This window comes from Lissotriton helveticus, chromosome 4_1 (genome assembly GCF_964261635.1).
Source record: "Lissotriton helveticus chromosome 4_1, aLisHel1.1, whole genome shotgun sequence".
NCBI lineage: Eukaryota > Metazoa > Chordata > Amphibia > Caudata > Salamandridae > Lissotriton > Lissotriton helveticus.
In genome coordinates, this window is record NC_136063.1 from 1,880,291,009 (window position 1) to 1,880,317,181 (window position 26,173).

The 26,173-nt window shown below is 47.4% G+C and overlaps 1 protein-coding gene across 6 annotated transcripts in view; it reads left to right on the forward strand.

Annotated features, from left to right (window-relative positions):
* The window catches only part of LOC144827727 (UAP56-interacting factor-like), a 523,921-nt gene that overhangs the window by 34,174 nt on the left and 463,574 nt on the right, over window positions 1-26,173 (forward strand). For all 6 annotated transcript variants that reach the window (XM_078685931.1, XM_078685929.1, XM_078685933.1 and 3 more), the window contains exon 3: window positions 13,520-13,614. In XM_078685931.1, coding sequence (XP_078542057.1) covers window positions 13,520-13,614 — 95 coding nt within the window. The remainder of the gene's footprint in view (window positions 1-13,519; window positions 13,615-26,173) is intronic.

Here is a 26,173-nt window from a genome sequence, read left to right on the forward strand (position 1 = left end):
TTTGTTCAAAGGCCAGTATTCGTTGGCTCATACAGTGGGCGCCAGGAGTGAAGGTAGACTGTGGTTTGAAAGGAGTGGCTGCTGTTTTCGGAGTATAGTCATGCTTGGCAAAGTGGTATTTCAGCCTAATCTTTCGAAAGAATTTTTGTAGTTCCAATTTGGTTGTGAAGGCATCTGGTCTGCTGGTAGGAACAAATGACAGTCCCTTACTAAGAACACTTCTTTCAGCCTCTGAGATGCAGTGGTTAGACAAGTTAATGATGGGGTCTGTAGGGGGAACATTGGGTTGGACAGAGTCTTGCACCACAGCGTGCTGTTCAACAACCGTTAGTATAGGTTCTCTTCTAAATGTTGTTATGATTTCCTCTGAAGTATTCACAACATCTATTTCCCCAGCCGGTGTTTCTGCCATCAAAATGTTGGTAGTATATTCTTCTCTGGTTTGAGTCAACATATGAAGGTTCATTTCTTGGTGGAGAAGTCTTTCCCCAGTCGGCATATGTCCCATCACTGTATTGGTGGTAGTTTCCCCTCTGATTTGAGTTACCACCTGTAGGTTTGTTTCCTGGTGGAAATTTCGCCATGTACTTCCGGTTGGTAGAACCGTACTCTCGTGTTCCCCCTCGCCGCTCCTCTTGGCCTGTTCCATGGTCTTCTCGGCGTCCAACCTTGATGGGCAGTGCCGCCTCGGTTGGGTTGGCGGTAGCCTTGGTCTAAAAAATGCTCTGGGGCCTGAGGTGGTTGCCTACTCGTGGAAGCTCCCTCTTGTTCGGATTCCGAGCCACTCCCTGCTGACGAGTTAGAGAAAGTTGTAAACCTTCTGGGTCCTTGTCTGTTTCTGTTTGTAAAGAAACCTTGGTCGTCTTGCTGGTAATATTCGTCGGCTAGGTAGGGATAGGTGATTTTTTTGTCGTAATTACGGATATCCTTTGTAAGTTTATCCAATTTTCTGTTTAATGTCACAGTGTTAAACTCAGCCAGAGTTTTTTCAGCTTTTTCCAATGCCTCTTTGGCGTTTGTGAGCGCCCCGTCTTCAAGTATCTCTTTCTTTAGATCCGCAATTTCTTGTGTTAGTTTTTTCACGTAGTCGATGGCTGTCTCCACCCCTAGCACCATCCAGTGCCTGGAGCAGTTATTAGCCACAAAACTGAATCCTTCCCTGAATTTAGGCACGTCGATGAAGATGCCGGGCTCGTTTCTGACTTGTAAGCCCTTGGGAATTATATTGGATGCCAGATACTTGGTGAGGACGTGCCCATGCAGACGAGAGCGGATTCATTTCTTTTCCAATCTTTCTATTTTCAACAATTTTTCATTTAGTGTTACATCAGTGGTTGATCTATCTGAGCCTAGGAGGAAGCTAGAGGAACTTTGCTCTTGTATTAACTTCGCTATGTATTCCTCACTATAAGCAAGAGTTTCTTTGTCAGACATTATACAATCTTAAGTATTTGTACATTGAGAAATTTTTACATGAAACAATTGAATAAACAACAAATGAAAGACAAAAGACCCTCGCAAGTCAGCACTTGCAAAAGAATGTTTTTACCAAGAAGGGGTAACCCTGTGTCCCTCAGAACCTGGGTATGTATGGTTAAAGACAAAAATGGTTCAGTCGGGTGAGTCAATTGCTTTTACGTGAAGGCTAGGTTAGCTCATAACAGAAGATAACAAATATAAAGAGAAAAAGGGGAAAAACCTTCTCCGACAACAAATATGATTCAAGATTTTTTATATGAAAACAAAGTCACATTAAAACACCGGAATTACTTCATTCCATTTCAATTTCAATTATAAGTGAAAAAGTGACTATTGGTGAACAAGGTGAATAGTGCAACAATTTCAGTGACACTTATTTACAAATATATACAAAGTTTATACAAGGAGGAATGGGCAAGGGGAAAGATTTTTGGCGGTCAGAGTTCTGAGTTAATACTCCAAGGAAACAGATGGTGACTGTGCCCGTTCCTGGAGGGTTCTTGACCAGTATGGTGCGTCGACGTTTCGATCCTAATGTGCCCCGGTTGGTGGTCACGCGGATCTTTATCAAGACAGGGGGGGGTGGTCTGGAAAGAAAGGTAAGTATTGTGTCAGAGAGGTAAGTAACAATTATTTGTAGTGATGCAGTGTGGCGAGTGCATCATACTCACACAGGGGGAGGGGGGGCTTGGTTGTATTGATTTTCGGATACACAGGAGGCGACAGTCACACGCTGTGCGTAGGCCAATAGGTCAATCTGGGAAAAGAATAACTGAAATCAGTCCATTTACAATTATAGCCGAGTCAGTCACTTCGTGAAAACATGCAGTGCTTGCATGCAGGAAGTACACACACCAGGCAGATGTCCTGACCCTCAAAGTGTGGTTTATAGCCGAGTCAGTCACTTCGTGAATACATGCAGTGGTTGCATGCAGGAAGTACACACACCAGGAAGATGTCCTGACCCTCAAAGTGTGGTTTATATCTATAAAAGGGGGCGGCACTTAGAATTACCAATCGACAAAACCAACGCTCAGGGCAAACTGTAAAGGTGGCACAGTATACAGACACCCGGCAGGCACAGTGATTGATTTACTCGCGCTCTGGGTATTCAAGTCCTGACGCGAATCTATTTATGGACCAAAGAATAGGTCATTTACAATTATAGTCGAGTCAGTCACTTCGTGAAAACATGCAGTGCTTGCATACAGGAAGTACACCAGGAAGATGTCCTGACCCTCAAAGTGTGGTATATATCAATAAGAGGGGGCGGCACTTAGAATAAACCAGCGCTCAGGGCAAACTGTAGGAGTGGCACCGTATACAGACACCCGACAGGCACGGTGATTAATTTACTCGCGCTCAGGGTTTTAAAGTCCTGACGCGCACAAGACAACAGTGACACTGGGGCAGGGTTCGTGAGGCCAAAACCGAGTGCACCACAAGCTTGTGTTCCAATGCGAACACTTTTCATGCACTTTCGGTAGCTTACCTAACATGGAGGAAAACTTTCCAATAGAGCAGGATACCGGCTTTCATTTCTCGCGGTCGCTCGATCAAGCGAGATGCTGGGCGCGAGGACGTTAAGCACGTCTGTAGCCCAGCAACGCCGTGACGTCAGCATGGCGCGTCATGGAACCGGCTTTGTGCTAAGCCTGGATTGGATAGGGGTGGCAGGCCCCTGGATCACTAGGCAACGCGAATGTTGTTTAACTATCGCGTTAGGAATTGTTACAAGAGACGGATTGTGATCAAGAACGGATCGTGTGGTTTTAGGGAAGGGAACTTGAGACTTCCATAATTCAGCGCGTAATCAGTAATAATGCTTCACTGTGTGGTTGAAACCATATTATAAAACACTGCAAGTGAACATAGTACGGACAATGTTGCATTAAGAAAACATTCAATAATAAATCAATGCTTCACTATGTGATTGAAACCACAGTATAAACACATTGCAAATGAACATAGTCTGGACAGCGTTGCATTTGACTGAAACTGAAGAAATACACAAGAAATGGGCCCACATGCAAGTTAGTTGCAGCATATCATAAAAGAGCAAGCAGTTCAGAGTTGGTAAATAGGCTCATACTCATAATAGTCCCATTTGTTTTGAAATCTCCTCATGTTCGTTTAACCCCTGACTTACAGAGTTCAGAACATGGATCCATTTACACTCCTTTCTATTGAGGGCTGAGGTGGTGGAACCACCGCGTGGGTTCACATTGATTTTTTCAAGTATGCGCCAGCGTATGCTGTCTGGGTCAGGATTCTGGCTAACAAAGTGATCGACCATGGGGGCCCCCTGGACTTTACAGCGGATTCTGCTCATATGCTGCAATATGCGAGTCTTAACCTTCTGTGTTGTTTGACCCATATAAGGTTTGTTACATGGACAAAGAACGATGTAAATAACGTTCGAGGTATTGCAATTTGTCAAGGCGGGCAATGTGTATGTTTTGTTCTGGTGTGAAAAAGATGGTCCATCAATACATAGCGGACATGCTTTGCATGTGCTGCATTTGAAGTGTCCTTTCACTGCAGGCAAGCCAAGTTGATCCCTCAAGGTTGCCGGTTTTGGGGGTTCCAGAAATGCTTTTACCACGTTGTCCTTTATATTCCGGCCTCTTTTGAAGGCAAATAACGGGTCTTCATTGGTATTGATCTCTGATGCAACCAGATTCCAGTATTTCTTTATTGTCTTTTTCATAATGTTACTCCTGGAATGGAATGTCGTGACACAGACTAGATTGGGAGAGCCGACTTTCTTCTCTTTTGGGACAAGCAACTCTTCTCTCGGATAGTACCAAGCTCTTTTTTTGGCACGTTTGAGTAGTCCCAAAGGGTAGCCTCTCTCGCGTAGGCGATTGGTAAGTGTCTCACACTCTTTGAAGAAGTCTGTTTCGTGAGTCAGCCTGAAAGAGACTTCCTAATGAAAAAGGAACCCCGCATCCCTACCATCTATACTTTGCCAAAGGTACACAAAAGGATGAATGATCCACCAGGTAGACCGATCATCTCCGGCTGTGGATCCATTTTGGAACCTGTGAATCAATTTATAGATCATTTTCTCCAACCATTGGTAGCGGAAACCAAATCTTATGTAAGAGACTCAATGCATATCATCCAAATGCTGGAAGGCCAACCCTATGATGAAGCCACCCAACTCATGGTGACATTGGATGTTGCCTCATTATATACATCCATACCCCAGAATGAAGCAATCAATACCATACGTGATGCCCTGGATAAACGGCCGGCACCGCACTGGATACCAACGGACTTCCTTACCAATCTCTTGGAAATTGCGATGAAACGCAATTATTTTGTTTTTCAGCAACAATTCTATACTCAATGCAAGGGAGTGGCTATGGGCGCGACCTATGCACCCAGCCTAGCGAATCTATTTATGGACCAATATGAGGAGCAACATCTATATACAACAAGCAATCCATACGTCAACTCAATATCAATATGGAAAAGATATATTGATGACGTGATCATGATATGGACTGGCACTGAGGCTGATTTAAAAGACTTCTTCACCTGGCTGAACACCAGATGCAACGATATCCAGTTCACGATGAACTACAATGAAAAGAGCATTGCCTTTCTGGATCTCCTGTTTAAGGTTGAGGATGGATTGATCATCTGTGACCTATACAGAAAACCTACAGAGAGAAACACCCTGTTGAAGTATGACTCTAACCACCCACGTAATTTACGTGACAACCTGCCGTTTGGGCAATACTTACGTATGAGACGCAACTGCACGAAAAGAACAGACTTCTTCAAAGAGTGTGAGACACTTACCAATCGCCTACGCGAGAGAGGCTACCCTTTGGGACTACTCAAACGTGCCAAAAAAAGAGCTTGGTACTATCCGAGAGAAGAGTTGCTTGTCCCAAAAGAGAAGAAAGTCGGCTCTCCCAATCTAGTCTGTGTCACGACATTCCATTCCAGGAGTAACATTATGAAAAAGACAATAAAGAAATACTGGAATCTGGTTGCATCAGAGATCAATACCAATGAAGACCCGTTATTTGCCTTCAAAAGAGGCCGGAATATAAAGGACAACGTGGTAAAAGCATTTCTGGAACCCCCAAAACCGGCAACCTTGAGGGATCAACTTGGCTTGCCTGCAGTGAAAGGACACTTCAAATGCAGCACATGCAAAGCATGTCCGCTATGTATTGATGGACCATCTTTTTCACACCAGAACAAAACATACACATTGCCCGCCTTGACAAATTGCAATACCTCGAACGTTATTTACATCGTTCTTTGTCCATGTAACAAACCTTATGTGGGTCAAACAACACAGAAGGTTAAGACTCGCATATTGCAGCATATGAGCAGAATCCGCTGTAAAGTCCAGGGGGCCCCCATGGTCGATCACTTTGTTAGCCAGAATCATGACCCAGACAGCATACGCTGGCGCATACTTGAAAAAATCAATGTGAACCCACGCGGTGGTTCCACCACCTCAGCCCTCAATAGAAAGGAGTGTAAATGGATCCATGTTCTGAACTCTGTAAGTCAGGGGTTAAACGAACATGAGGAGATTTCAAAACAAATGGGACTATTATGAGTATGAGCCTATTTACCAACTCTGAACTGCTTGCTCTTTTATGATATGCTGCAACTAACTTGCATGTGGGCCCATTTCTTGTGTATTTCTTCAGTTTCAGTCAAATGCAACGCTGTCCAGACTATGTTCATTTGCAATGTGTTTATACTGTGGTTTCAATCACATAGTGAAGCATTGATTTATTATTGAATGTTTTCTTAATGCAACATTGTCCGTACTATGTTCACTTGCAGTGTTTTATAATATGGTTTCAACCACACAGTGAAGCATTATTACTGATTACGCGCTGAATTATGGAAGTCTCAAGTTCCCTTCCCTAAAACCACACGATCCGTTCTTGATCACAATCCGTCTCTTGTAACAATTCCTAACGCGATAGTTAAACAACATTCGCGTTGCCTAGTGATCCAGGGGCCTGCCACCCCTATCCAATCCAGGCTTAGCACAAAGCCGGTTCCATGACGCGCCATGCTGACGTCACGGCGTTGCTGGGCTACAGACGTGCTTAACGTCCTCGCGCCCAGCATCTCGCTTGATCGAGCGACCGCGAGAAATGAAAGCCGGTATCCTGCTCTATTGGAAAGTTTTCCTCCATGTTAGGTAAGCTACCGAAAGTGCATGAAAAGTGTTCGCATTGGAACACAAGCTTGTGGTGCACTCGGTTTTGGCCTCACGAACCCTGCCCCAGTGTCACTGTTGTCTTGTGCGCGTCAGGACTTTAAAACCCTGAGCGCGAGTAAATTAATCACCGTGCCTGTCGGGTGTCTGTATACGGTGCCACTCCTACAGTTTGCCCTGAGCGCTGGTTTATTCTAAGTGCCGCCCCCTCTTATTGATATATACCACACTTTGAGGGTCAGGACATCTTCCTGGTGTACTTCCTGTATGCAAGCACTGCATGTTTTCACGAAGTGACTGACTCGACTATAATTGTAAATGACCTATTCTTTGGTCCATAAATAGATTCGCGTCAGGACTTGAATACCCAGAGCGCGAGTAAATCAATCACTGTGCCTGCCGGGTGTCTGTATACTGTGCCACCTTTACAGTTTGCCCTGAGCGTTGGTTTTGTCGATTGGTAATTCTAAGTGCCGCCCCCTTTTATAGATATAAACCACACTTTGAGGGTCAGGACATCTTCCTGGTGTGTGTACTTCCTGCATGCAACCACTGCATGTATTCACGAAGTGACTGACTCGGCTATAAACCACACTTTGAGGGTCAGGACATCTGCCTGGTGTGTGTACTTCCTGCATGCAAGCACTGCATGTTTTCACGAAGTGACTGACTCGGCTATAATTGTAAATGGACTGATTTCAGTTATTCTTTTCCCAGATTGACCTATTGGCCTACGCACAGCGTGTGACTGTCGCCTCCTGTGTATCCGAAAATCAATACAACCAAGCCCCCCCTCCCCCTGTGTGAGTATGATGCACTCGCCACACTGCATCACTACAAATAATTGTTACTTACCTCTCTGACACAATACTTACCTTTCTTTCCAGACCACCCCCCCCTGTCTTGATAAAGATCCGCGTGACCACCAACCGGGGCACATTAGGATCGAAACGTCGACGCACCATACTGGTCAAGAACCCTCCAGGAACGGGCACAGTCACCATCTGTTTCCTTGGAGTATTAACTCCGAACTCTGACCGCCAAAAATCTTTCCCCTTGCCCATTCCTCCTTGTATAAACTTTGTATATATTTGTAAATAAGTGTCACTGAAATTGTTGCACTATTCACCTTGTTCACCAATAGTCACTTTTTCACTTATAATTGAAATTGAAATGGAATGAAGTAATTCCGGTGTTTTAATGTGACTTTGTTCTTTCATATAAAAAATCTTGAATCATATTTGTTGTCGGAGAAGGTTTTTCCCCTTTTTCTCTTTATATTTGTTATCTTCTGTTATGAGCTAACCTAGCCTTCACGTAAAAGCAATTGACTCACCCGACGGAACCATTTTTGTCTTTAACCACTACCTTTTACACTCAGCCTACCTTTTATATTCTGCCACATCCCTCTAAGGAAGAGAAGCAACTTTACTGACTGGACTCAAAAAGAATGTTGTCATTCTACCTTGAACGCAAGAGAGAATCCGGTGGACAACCAGCCCTTCGTGGGGTATGTCAGAGTAAAGAACGGAAAGACCATGCAGAAGTGTACCATCTCCCGATGGATCGTGCTCTACATTATCTGCTATGCTTTGGCCAAGAAGCAACTCCCTGAGGGTTTCCGTGCTCTTTTTACCGGAGCAAATGTTACGATCTTTGCGTTAGCACACGGAGTTCCGGTCCTGGATGTCTGACAGGCAGCAACGCTGGCTTCTCTACACTCGTTCACGAACCATTACTGCCTGGACAGTCTGGTCCGTCTGGACAGGATTTTTCCTGTTCTGTCCTGTTGGACTTTCTAGTGTGAATCAGTTTCGCAGACCCACCTCCGGGGGGGTATTGCTAGGGTATCTATTCTAAGGTAATGAATCTGCAGCTAGAAGTCTCAGATTCCTTACCAACCCACCCATCCTCCTTGCTCTGCGGATTGATTTTTAGGGACGGGGGTTTTCCCTTTCAGGGCCTAGTTTTCCACACCAGGGGTCCATGTTCTTCATGGCTCTGTGCTCCTGGCATGGTGTCACGAACCACACATCCCATGGGCGGGAACGGACACCACGGGTGAATGGTGGCGTGTTCCTTACAGGTCCGTAGCACTGGGTGAACCCTCACTCCCTTTTCCTGAGTAAATATTCAGATAGGTCCTCCCACCAATACCATTCTTATCTTTCCCCAAGGACTACCAAATTCATGAGCGAGAAGAAGAAAGCGAACGAAACCTGGACCCTGATGAAAAGAGTACTGAAGAAGGATATTCGTATATTTCTTGTGTCTCCCTTTTGGCCTGCCTTATTAATATGTTAGTAGTTTTTCTAGAGCTCATGTCTACCCAAAATGGGTTTCCCAGTGCTAGCAAGTGAAGTGAGAGAAAATACATTGCTTATGCGAACAGATGGGTCTTTAACGAAAAGGTAGATCTGTTTCCACAATTTCCTTGGGAAATTACAGTGGTCATGTTCTGAGGTTGCAGATACCATCCAGTACCCTCTTAGGTCAGGGATCCAGGTGGTGCCCTGTGAGCTAGCTAGTATTTGGACCTACATACTTTGATGATGTGAGTGGACCCCGTCCTCCTATTCGGACCTCTGTTGTCCGGATACACAGTCTTACTTGATTTGTTGCAATCGCTGCTAATTTACTTTACTAGTACATTTCATTCAAGTTACAAGGTTTTGTGCCTAATAAGATTCATGTTACTTCAACCTAAAGATCAAATTTCTTTTTATTCATTACAGGCTGGTGCAGGCTTCCCTTTTGCTCCCCCTCTTTGTTTTTGAGATGTAAACATTTGAGTGGTTAGGTATGTTGTTCTCAGTCAATATTTGATTGATAGATCATTTTTCTTTTGTATTACATGAAAACCAGTTATACTTGCATCTACAAAAGAGTCATTGATTATTTAGAACACTACTATGTATAATCTGCCAGAGTAGCACTTCACTTAACAGTTTTTTTTAAAATACTTGGCTGGGTGAGCGTTTACAAGTCCTATCAAACATTTGCAAGTAATTGATTAATCCACCTTTGTAGGAAAGTGCCCCTTTTTGACAAGGTCAGCTCCACATTTTTCCTGTTATTTGATGCAATTTTGACTGAAGTGCACTGGGTTCCTGCTAACCAGGTCCTCAGTACCAGGTCTCCTGTTAACCAGGTCCTCCGTGCTAGTGCTCGTTCCCTAAAACAAGGTACCAGTACAATTGTTGACCAATTGGCCAAAACTTTAGCACCCCTGTATTCCTTAGTAAATGGTACCCCTGGTACCTATGGCATGGGCACTAAAGAGGGACCCTAAGGACTGCTGCATGTATTGTGCCACACTAAGGAACCCACCACCAAACTCATGCAGACTGCCTTTGCAGGCTGCGTGAAATGTTGCAGACAAATGTGAAAACACAACATAACACTTGTCCAGTCACTGCATGCAATATATGTACTTCGCCTCAATTGCAGCCCTTATAGCCCTACGGCAGGGTGCATGAAATTACATGTGAGGACATATCTGCATGAGCATATATGTCCCTGTGCTGGCTTGTTCAACTGCTAGACAGTACAAGTGAACAGTGAAGCCATCTTAATTATATGTACTGGTGTAGGATAGTGCCCCTTTTGGTATGTTTGCCTTCACTTTTTTTGCATGACACTTGATGCACTTTGACATTATGTACCCTGGGTCCCTGCCAATCTGGTTCCCAGGCCCCGTGTTCTTTCCCAAAACTGTACATTTTTACCCACAATTGGCACATCTCTGGCCACAGGTAAGCCCCTTGTAAAGGTACCATGCGTACCAAGGGCACTGTGACCAGGGAAACCCCCTAAGGACTGCAGCACCTTTTGTGCCACCCTTAGGGACCCTGCACCTTGACACCCACATACTGCTATTGCAGACTGCATGTTGTGGTGCAAAGAAAAGTGAAGAGTCAACATGGCACACATCCCTGTGTCCCATGTTTGCAATCCCCTGCCTGTGGCCTAGGTAAGCCACCCCTCTAGCAGGGTGTACTAGCCCACTGGTTGAGGTACAGTTGCATGAGCACTGTAACCCTACGGTGTCGAAGTCCATTCTTAGATATTGTAAGTGCAGTAAAGCCATATAGAGTCTGTGAGTTGGTCAGCACGAACTCCACAGCTCCATATTGGCTTTAATGAAAACTGGGAAGTTTGGTAACAAACTTCTCAGTACATTAAACCCACACTGATGCCGGTGTGTGATTTAATGTAAAATGCAATCATAGGGCATCTTAGAGATGCCCCCTAAAAAACTACCAGCCCTGGTGTTCCTGAATGACTACCCACCATTTGCCACCACCAGACAGTTTTCTGGACCCCTGGGTAGAGGGTCTCCGCTCTCTGGGTCCAGAAACAAAGCCCATCCTGGGCAGAGGTGTCATGCCTCCTCCCCCAGGATGGAAGGGGTCCATAAAGGGGAAGTTTCAATGGCCTGCGGCCTTTGTTACCCTTTGCTGTCCCCAGCAACTGGCCCCCACTGGCTCTGACCCCCACTTTGGGCGGGAGAATCTGCAAGATAATCAAGTTAGGAAGAGAGATGTGTCCACCTTTGCCAACCCCACCCCTCAGGTGGGGGAGGCGAGGTGAAGTATGCATCTCAGTCCCTTCCATTCCTGGAGATGAGGTGACCCAGCCAATCGGAGAGAGGCTCCTGCCCTTCTCCCACTGGAGGGTGGCATGGTAGGAGGTGTACTCGCCCCAAGGAAGGGACCTATTGGTCCCGACCTGCACACCCCAGTAACGCCTCTAAATTTAGTAATTTGGGGCGTCCCTGTACCTCACCTCGCCTCCTTAGATTAGAGATGAAGAAAGGAGAACTGAAGAGCCGTTCTGAAGACGAAGAGGACGCCAACTGCTTTGGCCCCAGCCCTACCGTCCTGTCTTGACTGCAACCAGCAACACCCCGCGTGTTTATCAGCCATCCAGAACACGGAGGACCTGTACTGCCTTCACTAGAACAACTCTTTCTCCTGTGAGCACCGGATTTGCTCAGCCAAAGACTCCAACACAGAACCCTCATCTACCTTGATTGAGTGAATACAATAAATGGTTAACACACCCTCCTTATAAGCCCAACTGCTCGACCACACTACCACAAATCAAGCTGTCCGTGTGTATCTAAATAAGTCTTTGATATAGCTCTGGGGATCCACTGTGCACACTAACCCCTACTATGGTATAGTGTATGCAGAGCCAGCTTTGTACAACTGGGCACTGGTTATTACGAGTTTCCCAGGTATGTGAAGGCTTCACTGGAACCTATGGTATTTGATATCAAACACATTGTCTTAATAAATCCATACAGATGCCAGGAGTGGATTTATGAAAACATGCACAGAAAGCTCACCTTAGAGGTGCCACCTGAATATCTACCAGCCTCTTAGTGTGCCAACACAGACATGTTTTTGACCCCCTGCAGGTGAGAGCCCACACCCTTTCTGAGGCCAGAAACCATGTCTGTTCCGGAAGAAGGTATTCACACCGCCTCCAGTAGACTAGTGTATCTGCATTCCAAGGCCAGTGACTTCGAAGCCCCTGCCACATTTTATATGTGACCCATTCTTCTCCCAGACCTGGGAGATGCCATCCCCTGCCGTTAAGCCCATTTGGCACCAGGACAGGTGGGAAATTAGATATGCAAGGAGGCGTGGTGTACTACCATGCCAGTCAAACACCTAAGGTGGGCTACCTGATGTGCTCCATGAAAGAAGGGTTCCGCCATTTTGATTTTGAAGGAAATGGGAATTCTGAGACCGGGTTAGGCAGTGGTCATATAGGGGTGTATTTGCCCCAAGGGTAAGAAGCCCATTGGCTACTACCATTCGCTCCGCTAAATGCCCTTATATTGAGTTTTTAGGAGACCCCCTGACACCAGGAAGGCAGATCTGTTAGACTGAAGAAAGAAGAGGACAATGAAGAGCTGAAGGAGCAAGAACTGCGGACGTCTGGTGGACTTTGGTGCCAAACCCTGCCTCTCTACCTGCTCCTGTCCTGACAATCGCAGCAGCCTGACCTGTCATTCAGCTGTGCATCGTCTAAAAGCCTTTGAGGGCCTCCAGCACTTCGCCAAGCTGTCAGCATCTACCTTGAAGTGGAGGAGTCGCTTACCTGCATCCTGCATGCACCGCCTGCAGTTTTGCCACTAATTCCACTACTAATTGGAATATTATTCAGAATGCGATGCTAAGCATGTGACACTAATCAAGATAGCCTGTGTGAGAAAAAGATAAGTATGCATGAGTAACTGGAGTTCTCCAGAATGTATGTCTATCATAGGCTTACATATCTGGCTGAGACTCTGCGGTATACCAAAGAATATTGAGCATCACTCCTGCTCAAAAGAATCTAAAATGGTTGGTGAAAGAAGTTAGGTTTTGTTGGGCTGCAGAAATAAAGAGTAAGGTTACTTAAAAAGACCAGTGACTAGATTGACCTTGTACCATAATATGGAGTGCAGAATACTAGTGTACAGCATCTCATCGGCTAGCACTGTCAATAAGATGGGCATGTATAGGTGAGTATAGATTGTCTATTCTTAACTCCTCTTCATGGCTGCTTATACTTCCCTTGACAATATAGTTGTGCCCAATATCCTGCATTCAATATTGCTGCCAGGTATTATTTTGCCACTCGATATTGTAAGTCACTTATGATCATGATTAGACCATTTTATTTCAACTCTGCATCTGCTATGTAAACTGTACCTATTTTTAGCTCAGATTGTGTAACCTTTCATTTTAACCTTTTATTTATTTTGTAATTGTTCCTAGTTGTAAGCTATTTGGAAAGTAGTTTCAGTTTGACAACAGTATGTTTTTCCCGTAGGAGTAGGCCGTCTGAGAAGAGGTTTCAAACCAGAATTCTCTGGGATGAAGTGGAAGACTATCCGAACAGCTGGATTAAGCCCATTAAATAGACAGGTAGAATTCTGTTTCGCCCGATACATGGCAGTGTGACATGGCAGTGTGACGTGAGATGACGTTTTTTTGTATTGTTACAAACCATTAACGTCTTTTCTTTTACTGAATTTCAAGATTGTTGGATGTAGTACCATTTTTGCAGGGTCGTCCACAAACGTTTTTGTTTTTTTTCCAAATCTTTTTTTATTTTCAGAATAAGCAGCAGGCAAAAGACAGAATGTCACTCAGCGTTGTGCCTACACCCCACGCAGGGCCGGCCGCATTACTAGATAGCACAATAATGGCTTCAGAAGGCCATCCACTCAGTTCTATTGTGCACAGCATTTCGCCTACAAACCCTTGGGGCCGGCAGCGTCACATAATATCAAGCACAGGCCATTCAATCTTTGCAAGAAATAGCCCGACCCCTAGGATCGAATACAAACAGGTAACCAACATAACTGGAACAAACGGACCACTAAGGTCCAAACTCCTACAGGTCAGTGGAGTGAGAGATAACAGGACAGAATAGACAGAAGGAATAAGTAAAGAGGGAGAAAAAAGAGAGGCAGTGCAATGTGCGCCAGGAAACAGAGACTACGGGACATCAGATCTGGCCGAGCGCCCCTGGTGGTCAGGGCCTAGTGCTCGAGGGCGCCTAGGACAGCAGTCTATCTGGATCAGGGGGGCCCACAGCATCCTCGAATAGTCGCAACGCGCCCGGAGCTTAGCAGGCACATGACGCGCATGCTCTACGTTACATAAATATTGAACCAGGGGTCGTTAGACAGCTTTAAAGCGCGTGTCCCGGGCTTGCAACCTAGCCGTAAAGAGCTCCATCGTAATAACATGCCATAAGCGCACGAACCAGGCTGCGATTGGATGGGGCTTCGGGCTTTTTCCAATACAAGGCTATAAGCTGCCTGGCGCGCCCAGCATTTGAAGCGCCAGAATCCAATCGCTCCGAGTCAGTGCCCTCAGGCCAGCAGGTTTAATACCCAGCAGGAGTGTGCTTGTGGCTTCAGGCAGAGGGAACCCCAACACCCCCCTGATGTGGCTTAGGACCTCCTTCCAGAAGAGGGTCAGCGATGGACACGCCCACCAAATATGGATAAAATCCCCCGTTGCAGACTGGCACCCCCAACACGTAGGAGAAGAGGCAGGGAACATCTTGCACAGGCGCTGAGGCGTGTAGTACCACTGGGTCATGATCTTATAGGCATTCTCCTGCTGCGGTATGCTACGATACACTGCCACAGGCGACGCCACTGCGCCGGGGCAATGTCCGTACCTGACGTCTGCCAGCCTTGTTGATATGGATGTGAGGGTGGCGTCTTTGGGTGTTGCAGAATTTGGTAGATCCGTGAGATCAATCCCTTTGAGTCAACAAAGGAGCGGGCCAGCCGCTCAAACGGGGTGAAGGCGCGCGTATCTGCCAGATAGGTTTCATCTTCGGCTACCCAGTGCCTCAACTGGGCGTATTGCATCCCCGCTTCAGGGGTGACCCGAAACTCCTCTTTACCCCCCACCCCCCAAATAAATTTTGTACGGTCACGCTCAAGGCCTTGTATATAGTGCAGCGGGATTGACGTGGGGAGGCATTGGAATAGATATAGAATTTTGGGGAGAAAAGACCTCTTAATGGCATTGAGTCTGCCCAACCATGATGGCACAAGCGGCTTCCACCTCCGCAGAACTTCAAGAATCGAGCGCTGACATTCCTGCCAGTTTACTTGCGTCCACTCATCCAGAGAGGGGGTCAACTCAAGGCCAAGGTAGCGGATGTGTTGGGCTGCCCATTGGTATGGAACAAGCTGCTCCAGGAGGGGTATTTCATCTTTCGGAATGGTGAGGTTAAGGGCCCAGGACTTATTGTGATTGATCTTCCGGCCGGAGGCCCATTCAAAAAGGCACAGCACTGAGTGCAGCTCCGGAAGGGATTCTCGAGGGTTCGTAAGCGTAAGAATAAGGTCGTCCGCAAACAGTGCCACCTTGTTCTCGCGGCCACCTATGGGGATACCATGGATTCCTGGGGTCCGCCGGATCATTTCCGCTAAAGGCTCTATCGCAAGGGCGAATAATAATGGTGAGAGCGGGCAGCCCTGCCTGGTACCCTTAGAGATGGTAAACGGTGTCGTGAGTTGTCTGTTGACTCTGATCCTGGCCTGCGGAGCAAGGTACGGCGCCATGATCATCTTATGACCTAACCCCATTTTATGCAAGACCTCTCGCAAAAAGGACCAGTCCACCCGGTCAAAGGCCTTCTCCGCATCCAGCGATAGAAGGCAGGCCGGTATCCTCCAATGGTGCGCTTTGCCCACCAGGTGGGCAACCCTGCGCACGTTATCCGCTCCCTGCCGGTTGCGGATGAAGCCAACCTGGTCCGGGTCTACCAGGCCCGGCATGTGGGGATCTAGTTGTTTCGCCAGCAGCTTGGTGTAAATTTTAAAATCTGTGTTCAGCAAAGCAATCGGGCGGTATGACGCACATAGTGTAGGATCCTTTCCGGGTTTCAGAATCAAGGTTATCTCCGCCATACCCATATCGGGGGACGGCCCAACCTCGTCGGTGAAGGAGTTGTACAACCTGAGATGGTAAGGCCGAAGCTGAGCTTGGAACATGCAATAGAAACATAGAGGAAGAGCATTTGGCCCCGGGGTGTTCCCCAGTGGGAGCTCCCGCATGGCAGTTATCTCCTCCTGAAAGATAGGGTCCTCTAGAGACTTCGCATAGTGCGGCTGTAGCGGCGTCCCCATATAGTTTCCCAGAACCTCCTCTACCACCTCCGGGGGCGGCGCCTCCACCCGATATAACGCTGAGTAGTAAGCCCTAAAATGCCTCGCATTTATCCCTCTCCGCCGTAGCCCTCGTCCCATCTGGCAATTGAACATTGGCGATATGCGCTTTGGGCCAACGTGTCCTCAGTCGTCCTGCCAGTAGCCTTCCCACATTGTCCCCTCCTTCAAAATATCTCTGTTTCAACGCCAGTAGGGATTTCTCCGCCCTATTAGTACGCAGGAGCCTGAGCTGTCCTCTAAGGTTGGCCAGTTGCCTCATCGACTTTAGGGAGGAATGGCCTTGGTCCTGCAGTACTGCTTTCTTGATATCTCCCATCAATCTGTCTTCCAGCGAGCCTCGCCTGCCCGTGCGATCGGGAGGGTAGTGATGTGACCCCTTATCGTGGCCTTGAAGGCGTCCCATACCACTGGAAAGGGTGTCTCCGGCAGGTCGTTACTAACCAAATAGGAGTCAATGGCATCCCTAGTGCTTTCGACATCGGCCGCATCCCGGAGGATACCCGGCAGCAGGGGCCACCTGGTTTCCCGGGTGGGGCAAGCGGCCGGGTCCTGCAGGAGCAGCTCGACATGAGCGTGGTCAGAGAGCGAGATATCAGACATAGCGACCCCAAGTATGTATCGGTAGAGGGCATGGGAAATAGAGATAATCGATCCGGGAGTACGAGCGGTGCGCATGAGAATAAAACAAGTATTCCCTCCGGTCTGGGGAGTGGTAGCACCATGCGTCCAGCAGCCCTAAGTCCTCAATCTGCTTGCGCAATGCTGAGGACATAGGCCCTGCTCTACTAAAGGAGCCCTCGCTGCGATCCGCATCCGGATTCCAAACTAAATTGAAGTCCCCTCCCAGGATTAACGAGAACTCCTTGCGGCACCTGCTCTCGTAGGAGGTCTCGGAGGTAGCAGTCCTGCGTCTGGTTAGGGGCATATATATTACACAGGGTGTAGCGGCGCCGTCCAATCTCCACACTCACTCTAAGGAAGCGTCCATCCCCACTCCGAAAGGGCTTGTTCCCCCCCCTCCGCCTGATGCCAGCTCTGCACAATATTGCCACCCCCGCTGTCTTAGTATCTGCTGCAGCCCAAAACTGAAGAGGGTACTTAGGATGTGCAATGCGCTTAGTGTCCGCCTGTAATAGATGCGTCTCCTGTAAGAATATGATGTCAGGGCATTGCTGAAGGAGATAATGCCACACTTGCCTCTGCTTGTTAGGGGAAATAAGGCCCTTGACATTGAGTGTTAAGATCTTCAAAGGGCTAGACAAGCTCGTCGTCATGGTAGGGTCCAATCAGGGGCCACCCACGCCTCCTCCACCGTGCGCCAGCAGTGCCCTATAAATGCAAGGAGCGCCCGCCAGTACAGTCCCCATGTCGCGCCACAGTACAAACCCCCCAGCCAAGCGCTCTTAGAGAGAAAAAAAAAGGAGAGCAATAGGCCAGTAAGAAAAAAGGAAAGGAGGAAGAGATCGAGAAGACGAAAAACGACCAAACAGGCCACACATCCCTGAACAACAATGTCGGCCAACTGGGCCATATTACACTGTCCCAAGTACAGGGCATCCTACACCCAAGGGTTTGGATGCTCTCTGGGATGTCACTCCCGTAGGGACAGCCCGGGGTAGGTCTGCGGAAGTCTCAAAGGTCTAACTTCTGGGAGCACCCGCCACCCCCCACCCCCAACCAGGAACCGGGGTGCAATATGTAGTACTACGCTGAGGACCTCTCACCGGGGATGAGAGTGCGTGTGCGGGGGGGCATCTAACCCGCTAGCTAGTGTGCGTCCCCCCCTCAGGTCATGGCGTCGAGGGGCGTGAGACTGGCTCCTCTCGGTCCCCCTCTAGAGATCTAATGTGTGCAATAATGTCCAGCTTGGCCTGAAAGGCCTACCGCTCGTCCAGAGGAGGTGTGCGACTTTGGCGCTGCACAGTGGTCCAGGAAGGCTTGGCTGGTACCCTCTCTTGTCTTCGCGAGCGGGCCGGGCTCGCCGGCGGCGATGTCGGTAGATGAAGGAGCTGCGCCGCTTCCGTGTAAGTTCGTACCATTTTCCGCTTAGTTTCCCACTGGAAGATAAGTGAACGGGTGGCCCCATTGGTAGGAGATGCCCAGGGTTCGAAACTTCTCAGTCACAGGCTTAAAGACTCGCCGTCTCTTCAGAGTGTTGTGTGCCAGGTCCTGGAATATCTGAATTCTGTGCCCCTTGTAGCTAAGGTCCGGTTTGTCTTGTGCCGCTCTACAGATAGCTTCCTTCTCTGTAAAGAAATGGACCCGTGTCAGGATGTCCGGAATAAGGCCCGACCTCCCCGCGGGCCCGGAAACACAGTGAGCTCGGTCCAAAGCCGGCGGGGAGGCATTCTCATCACCCCAGACCTCGTGAAGGAGCTGCGCCACGTACGTCGGAATGTCCTTCCCCTCTTCTCCAATGGGAACTCCCCGTATGCGTAGATTGTTCCGGCGACTGCTGTTCTCCAAATCCTCCTGCTTCACTTGAAGCTCTATATTCTGCTTCTCCAGAACCGCCAGACGCTGCCACAGCGGCTCCTGATCTTCGGTAGGGGCATCCATTGTCCTTTCCAGCCCATCCACTCGGTCTCCCAAGTCTGTTACCTCCCTCCGAAGCTCCTTCACGCATGTGTGAACCTCAGACCTTAGGGAGCCTATCTCCATCTTGAGCTCCGACATAAAGGAGGACATGAACACCTGGGTAACTGGCATAGAGTCCCCGGCAGCTTGGGACGATCCCTCAGTGGTAGTAGACGTGCCCGCCTTCCCCCACATCGCCATGACAGTATTGTCCCTGGCGGCAGTAGCCGGGTCAGCCTTGCCCCCTCTTGAGCGAGTCATCGCCAGCTTTGCAGTGTTGTGCAGGGAGTCACAAAATGCAGCCACCGCACATCCAACGTAGAATATTTAGGGGTCCCTCTTCTCGCTCTCCAACACAGCGACTTTTTAGGTAGTAGGAATCCAAGGCCTCGGTCCCAGGACGAGATACAAAGTGGAGATCCCCAATTTCCTCCTCGTCAGCTTGTTGTCATAGAGAGGTCCAGTCAGACCCGACCCTCCACATATAGGGCCTGGGCAAGGGAAGGGGCCACCAGTCGGGGGCACTAGCTGCAGGAGCCTAACAGAATAGCACCAAGACTGCGGAGCAAAGTGCAGCGAGCACTCCCAATCCCCTTGGGAGAGACAGGTAAGGGCCTCGGCGTGTCAGAGGGGCCTAGGCTGTGCACCCATCCACCCCCCACCAGAGCTGACCCTGCACGACCCCACACAACGACCCCAAGGCAGACTGCAGTTCCCCCCCGGCCCTCAGGATGCACCAGACACAGGGCACAAAGTAAGCAGCCACAGTAGCACGAGGCCCCACAACGTCACTGATTCGAAATGGTGCGTGCACCTGCCCCACCACTTACCCCTCGCAGGTGCCCCCAGCTGCCAACCCCCCACACCTCTCCTGAGATCACCTTAGCTGCACTCACCCCTTGAGCAGCTAGGGCGTAGCGCGTGCAGGCGAAATTGACGATAGCTCTAGCTCCTGAAGTGGTATCAAATGGCGCCGCCGCCCAGCGCTCTCCCGCTCCGGCGAGCAGCAGCGGCCTCTCGTAGGCCCTCCTCAGATGTCCCTCGCAGCAGCAGAACACTATGGGCCAGGGGAACTCAGCACTCCAGGATGGTGGGTCGCGCAGGTTGAGGAGACCATGGCAAGTCCCAGACCGCAGCCGGAAGGGTGGTACCCGAGGGCCACACCGGAGAGGACAAGCTTCAAGGCGGGGGGGGGGGTGCAGGGGGGGCGGGGGTGTTTGACTGTCCAGACCTGCACTTCCCAGCAAGGACAACACTCCCCGTGCAGCAGGACCCAAAGGCCAAGTCTCCCTACCCTCCAGGCAGGGACGCAAAGGTAGGGCGCTGTCGGCGCTTGTACAGTATCTACAGGCCGCCCCTAAGCGCAGGCACAAAATGGCGGCTCCGTTGCGTAGTTCTCACTCCACTGTCCCGGATCGACCAGGCAGAGTACAATCCGTGGAGGGTCGCCTCTAATCCTCCAGGCCGCAACACACTAGAGGGTGGGGGCCCCAGGCCGTATACAGTCTACAAGGGGGCAGGAACCCCCAGGGAGCCAATATGGCAGGGGAGCGCATGCCCAGGACCAACGCTCACCTCAGGGAGCCGCCGGCGCCGCCTCAGAATACTGCAGCCTCCCGGGTTCGCCCCACAGCAAAAGCTCCGATCACCAGGGTCCCGCCGACAGCTGCCCGGGGCCGGCCCAGACTCACAGCCTCTCCGGTCACCCCTAAGGCCCAGCCACGACACTCCTCGCCGGACAGCACCCAGCACTCCAGTCACCGGTTGCGGGAGGCGCCGCCGAGAAGAGCCCCCTCCTCCACCGCTACGTTTCGCTCTCACCCGATCGGGGGGGGCGCAACAGGTGGCCAGCACAGCTCGACGCCTCCGGTCCACAGGCCGAGTCTCCCTCCTCCGTAGGCCCCAAAGTCTCTGTTCCACTGCCGCCGGAGAGTCCGCGCCGGCGGTCCTGTCAGTCGTCCCCAACAATTTCCTCCTCAAGCACCACAGCCCCCACTGCCTCAGCAGGTGCGTCGCACTCCGCCTCAGGAGGACCGCAACTCTTCAAGGCCGGCAGGATGGCAGGGCGGACCTCCGCGCGGGAGTTGCAAGATGGCGGCTCCTGCCTCGGGGCCTCTATTCATCCCCGGCCGTCCACCCGCGTCACCGCCACAGATTTCGAGACCTCTTCACCGCAGGTGGCCCAGGTGATGGCGGTCAGCATCCACCCCCAGGATGGCAGGTGAGACCCCCCCAGCTCCGCTTTAATAGCTTGTGCAGGTGGCAGGCGCCGGGAACTCCTCCGAACACGTCTTACCACATCGCTGGTTAGACCACGCCCGCCCGTCCACAAACGTTTTGCCTTCCTCCTTCCCTTTTGGCAGAAGTAGTTTGTGTTGGCTTTCGGACTCTGCACTTTACCACTGCTAACCATTTCTAAAGTGCTTGTGCTCGCTCCTTAACCTCTTGAATGCTATGGGGATTTTTCCCCTGTGCTGGAAACCCATGAACCCCATTATTCATGACGAGCTGGGCTCGTCATGAGCGTAGCAGGAGGCTACTGCATGACGAGCCCAGCTCGTCATGAGCGTGGAAGGGGTTAAAACAATTTACTTATAAGTCCCTAGTAATGTGTACTACCTGTGCTCTGGGCCTGTAAATTAAGTGATACTAGTGGGCTGCAACACTGATTGTGCCACCCACTTAGGTAGCCCTTTTAACATGTCTCAGGCCTGCCATTGCAGAGCTTGTGTGAGCAGTTTTAAACTGCCTTGTTGACCTGGCAAGTTAAACCTCTTGCCAGGCCCAAACCCTCCTTTTTAATACATATAAGATATCTCTAGGGTAGGCCCTGGACAGCCCAGAGGGCAGAGTGCAATGGAAATAAAAAAAAGAAACGGGACATACTTTTAATTTTTGCTTGTCCTGGTAGTTGAAACACTTTCTTTTTTTATAAAAAGAAATGTTAGTCAAAATGTTTTTATTGTAATTTTCCAAGGATACTCTTGAAAAAGACTTAGGCGTCCCCTCAACAAAGAGCCCACATAGGTTGAGTATATTACCCAAAAGCTAGCATGTCGTTCATTCCGGCGGGAAAGGTAAAGTTACAGAGTTCAAACAATCACAATCTATGAACGCAGCCTTGAACTAGTGAGACAAGGTCTATATATCAACTCAATTCTATTGTTGCAGTGACCAGGTTTTCAGAGAATTATGTATACAGGGGAGTATTATCTAAACACTTTTTGGACATAGATATTTTTCCTTAAACACCAAGCATTAGTTTTTACCAAAAATGAATTACGTAACAAGCACCGTTGACAATGGTACAAAAAAATATAAATAAAAGATATTTACCACACAAAAGATTTCATTAAAGCTCTGTTATGCATTTATTTTATATTCACAATACAATATACAAATTTTTTTTAAAAAAAAACATCATTATACATTTCATAAAAAGATTTTAAAAAACAAGAATCACAAGTCGACGCGGCGTTTCGGTATCCTGTATTTGAACCTTCTTCAGGACTGATTCTAGACAAATTTAAAAGATTTAAAAAAACAGAGTTACATTTTTTGTAGTGGTCTGAACATCTCATCAAACAATACCCTGTCTACACATAATTCATGGTCACTGTGCTATGTTCTTCTTCAATAACAAAAAAGATTTTATTGAAATCCTGTTCCCCTGTAGCCCTTATCCACATTTATCTGTTGATATACATTCCTGTACTTTAACAAAACTAATAGTCTTTACCTTTCCCATTGGACCCGACGGTACAAAACTTATGAACCCAGGACATGATATTATAATCTATTATTTGTATAGGTTAGGCATACCTTTAAATTTAGATAGGGCAAGGCGCCCACTGGACACAGATTAAATGAATTCTGTACCATGTAGTAATTGGATATTGATATTCTCCGGACCAAATTTTCAATTTCTGATCCCACTAATTGCGGTGAATAAAAGAAAAATAAAATGATGTTACATTTAGAGTCCCACTTTTGTTATGACCTTATGTTAATTTGGAAGATCAAACACAAAGGTGTGTTCGTACAATACCTGATTTTTAGGTTGTAAAAACTTTGTCTTAGACTGCCAGGGGGAGCCACCGTTTTTCTACAAATGGGTTTCTTCAATGGCCCTGGAGAATTTTGTAACACAAATTAGCTTCAATCTATTTCAGGAAAAACTTTTTCCAATATTTCCTAATGTATTTTGCTGAGTCACTCACCATTAAAAAATTGGATAATTTGCGCAATTTTCAGGATGAGTTGCTACCACATTCCTTTTGGATCCACTCCAATTTCTTTCTGTTATTCAACAATAAAAGAGATACATATTGTAGATTTATGTACACTCTCCATTTAGACTATTTTTATGATCTTTTCCTTTTTAATAGTCCATAGGTTTAATGAATCCTCTATTATTATTTGGCTAAAAGAATGAAGGAGTTGTCTTTTTACACTATGTTTGTGTTAATTGCCCCTTTTCTAAGTTTAAGGAAGTCATAAGGAGTTATATAGTTTCAAGTCAGAGCTGTCTAAATATACCCCTCTGTTTTCTAGGATCCTAGTTTTCCATTACCTTAATTCACAGGTTCGGCCTCCCTGCTCCTGGTCTCTGGCAGTCGGTCCACACGTCCTTCCACTAATGGGACGTCTCGAGTACTAAGGGTTTACTCATTCCTCGGCATTTTTATACAAAAGCCTCTGCATTGGCTTTCGTTCTTCTCTATGCTCATTGGTTCACTATTGGCAAATGGATATACAGTTGCCCTGGGGACCAGACGCACCTTTAGTTTTCGTTATATGCGCATTCCTATTGGCGGATGTCAACTTATTATTCCTTACATGATTGGTTGAAAATGTGCCAAACAGCGAGCGGTTGTCATAGCAACCGAACGCATTGTCGTTTGTCTATTCTCACCCGTTTAAAACTGCTCTTATCTGCATTAGCTTTCTGGGGTATTAGCGCTTATTCAATATTATTTCTTGGATATACTGGTCCTTTGAAACAACAATGCGCATTTATTTCTGTGAACAAACACTACGTGGTTGTCATGGCAATAGGACGCTCTCGTGCGTTCATCGTCATAGCCCCCGTTCGCGCTGTATTTAAAGTGCGTTCATTCTAACCCGTTTATACCTGTTCTTCTATACCACAGTTTATTAAAATACTGGCGCCTATTAAGTATTATTTCTTTAACATGTAGTTTCTCTAAACTGATACTGCGTTGAGATTCCTTCGACCATACGCTACGTGGTTGTCATGGCAGCAGGACGCTCTCGTGCGTACATCGTCAACGCCCCCGTTCGCGCTATAGTTCAGTAGTTACTTCCATTTGTTGCCGGCTAAGAGGACCCTCAGTTCTTTGGGAATTAAATGCTTGTTAGATGTTGTTTATTGGCATATATATTACGTGAGATCGTGCACTATTATAAACAACTCGTCTTACTCGTTTAATGAAAAGAGATCTAATTTATTATTTACTATTTATTAATTCACTGGTAATACCTTAAGGGCAATCTACATTTGCTTACTGGTAGGGGTGGAATTTACCAGAAACCCAAGTTTTGCTCAGATCTTGGGTGTGTTTATAAAATAATTTGGCTGATTTATCAACTGTTGGAGGGCAATCTATTACTGAATTATCTTCTCCCAGTCTTCTCTTGAATTTAGGCCACACCTCACACTATTGAGGGTTGACATGTAGAATTGCTCTCTCCTTTTCCTTTTGTTATTTATGTTTCCCCCTCTAACGTTGTCAGAAATTTTCTCTATGCCACACCATTTAAGATCTTCTATTTTGTGCTTGGCTTCCCTCCAGTGTTCAGTCAAGGGCGCTCCTATCTTGTTTGTTCTAAGTGCTGAGCGATGCTCATTGAGACGCATTCTCAGTTCCCTAGAGGTTTCGCCTATGTACGGCATATTACAGGGGCATAAGATTAAATAGACAGCGTTCTTGGATCTGCAATTAATAAAGGATTTTATGTATATTGTTTTACCATTTGCAGTGATCTGACTTCCTTTGAGGATACTATTACAGTTTACACAGCCCATACAGGGATGGGTTCCCGTGGGTAAAGGATTATTGTCAATGGTGGTTTGTTGGATTTTCAGGTTCTCCTTATAAGTATGTACCAAGGAGTTCCTGATCGTTCTATTTCTCCGATACGAGAACATTGGCTTAGGGATGGGCTCCTGGGCTTTATCTACAATAAGATGCCAGTTTCTATTTATTATATTTTTAACTTTAAAACTGACTTGTGAGAAGTTGGTCACAAACCTAATTGGCTGTACTTTATCCTGGCTTTGAGATTTTGGGTTAAAAAGATTTTCTCTGTTAAAATATTTGGCTCGTTTATACGCATGTCTGATCATTCTTCGCGGATATCCCCTTTCAAGGAATTTTCTTTTTAAGTTTTCGGCATGGAATTCATAGTCTGTCATAGTTGTACAGTTCCGCCTAAGGCGAAGAAACTGCCCGAAGGGGATGTTGTTTTTTTGTGACCCTGGGTGATTACTCCCATAATGTAACATGCTATTTCTGTCAGTTTCTTTGGTATATAGTTCTACTGCAAGTTGGCCATCTTTATGTTTAACAATTATATCTAGGAATTCCACTTTGCTTTTGCTCCAATGGGATGTGAACCTTAGATTTACATCTCCCAGATTTAGCCATGCCAAGAACTCTTCAAGATCCTCCATTTCACCTGTCCATATGAAGAAGATGTCATCAATATAGCGCCCCCACTCTGAGATGTTTTCGTAAAAAGGGGCAGCTATATTGTAGACATGTTTATCCTCAAACTTTGACACATAAAGACATGCCAGACTGGGGGCACATGTAGCCCCCATACTGGTCCCCTTGATCTGTCTAAAGAGGTTATCTTTGAATAAGAAGATGTTGTTCTTAAGGATTAGGGTTATGCAATCTATAATGAAAGTCTGGTGGCTTGTTAGGTCCTGTTGATTGTCCCCCAGGATCTCCTCCATAATCTCAATAGTGTCGTTTTGGGGAATGTTTGTATATAAAGCTTCAATATCCAGAGTCACCAGTATCTGTGACTCTGGATTGAAGCTAAGATTCTCCACTTTTTTAATCATAGCAGTGGTGTCCTTTACATATGATCTTTGTTGCTGTACAAGAGGTTGCAAAAAAACCTCCACGTACTTACTAAGTGGCTCTGTTAAAGATCCTATACATGATACTATA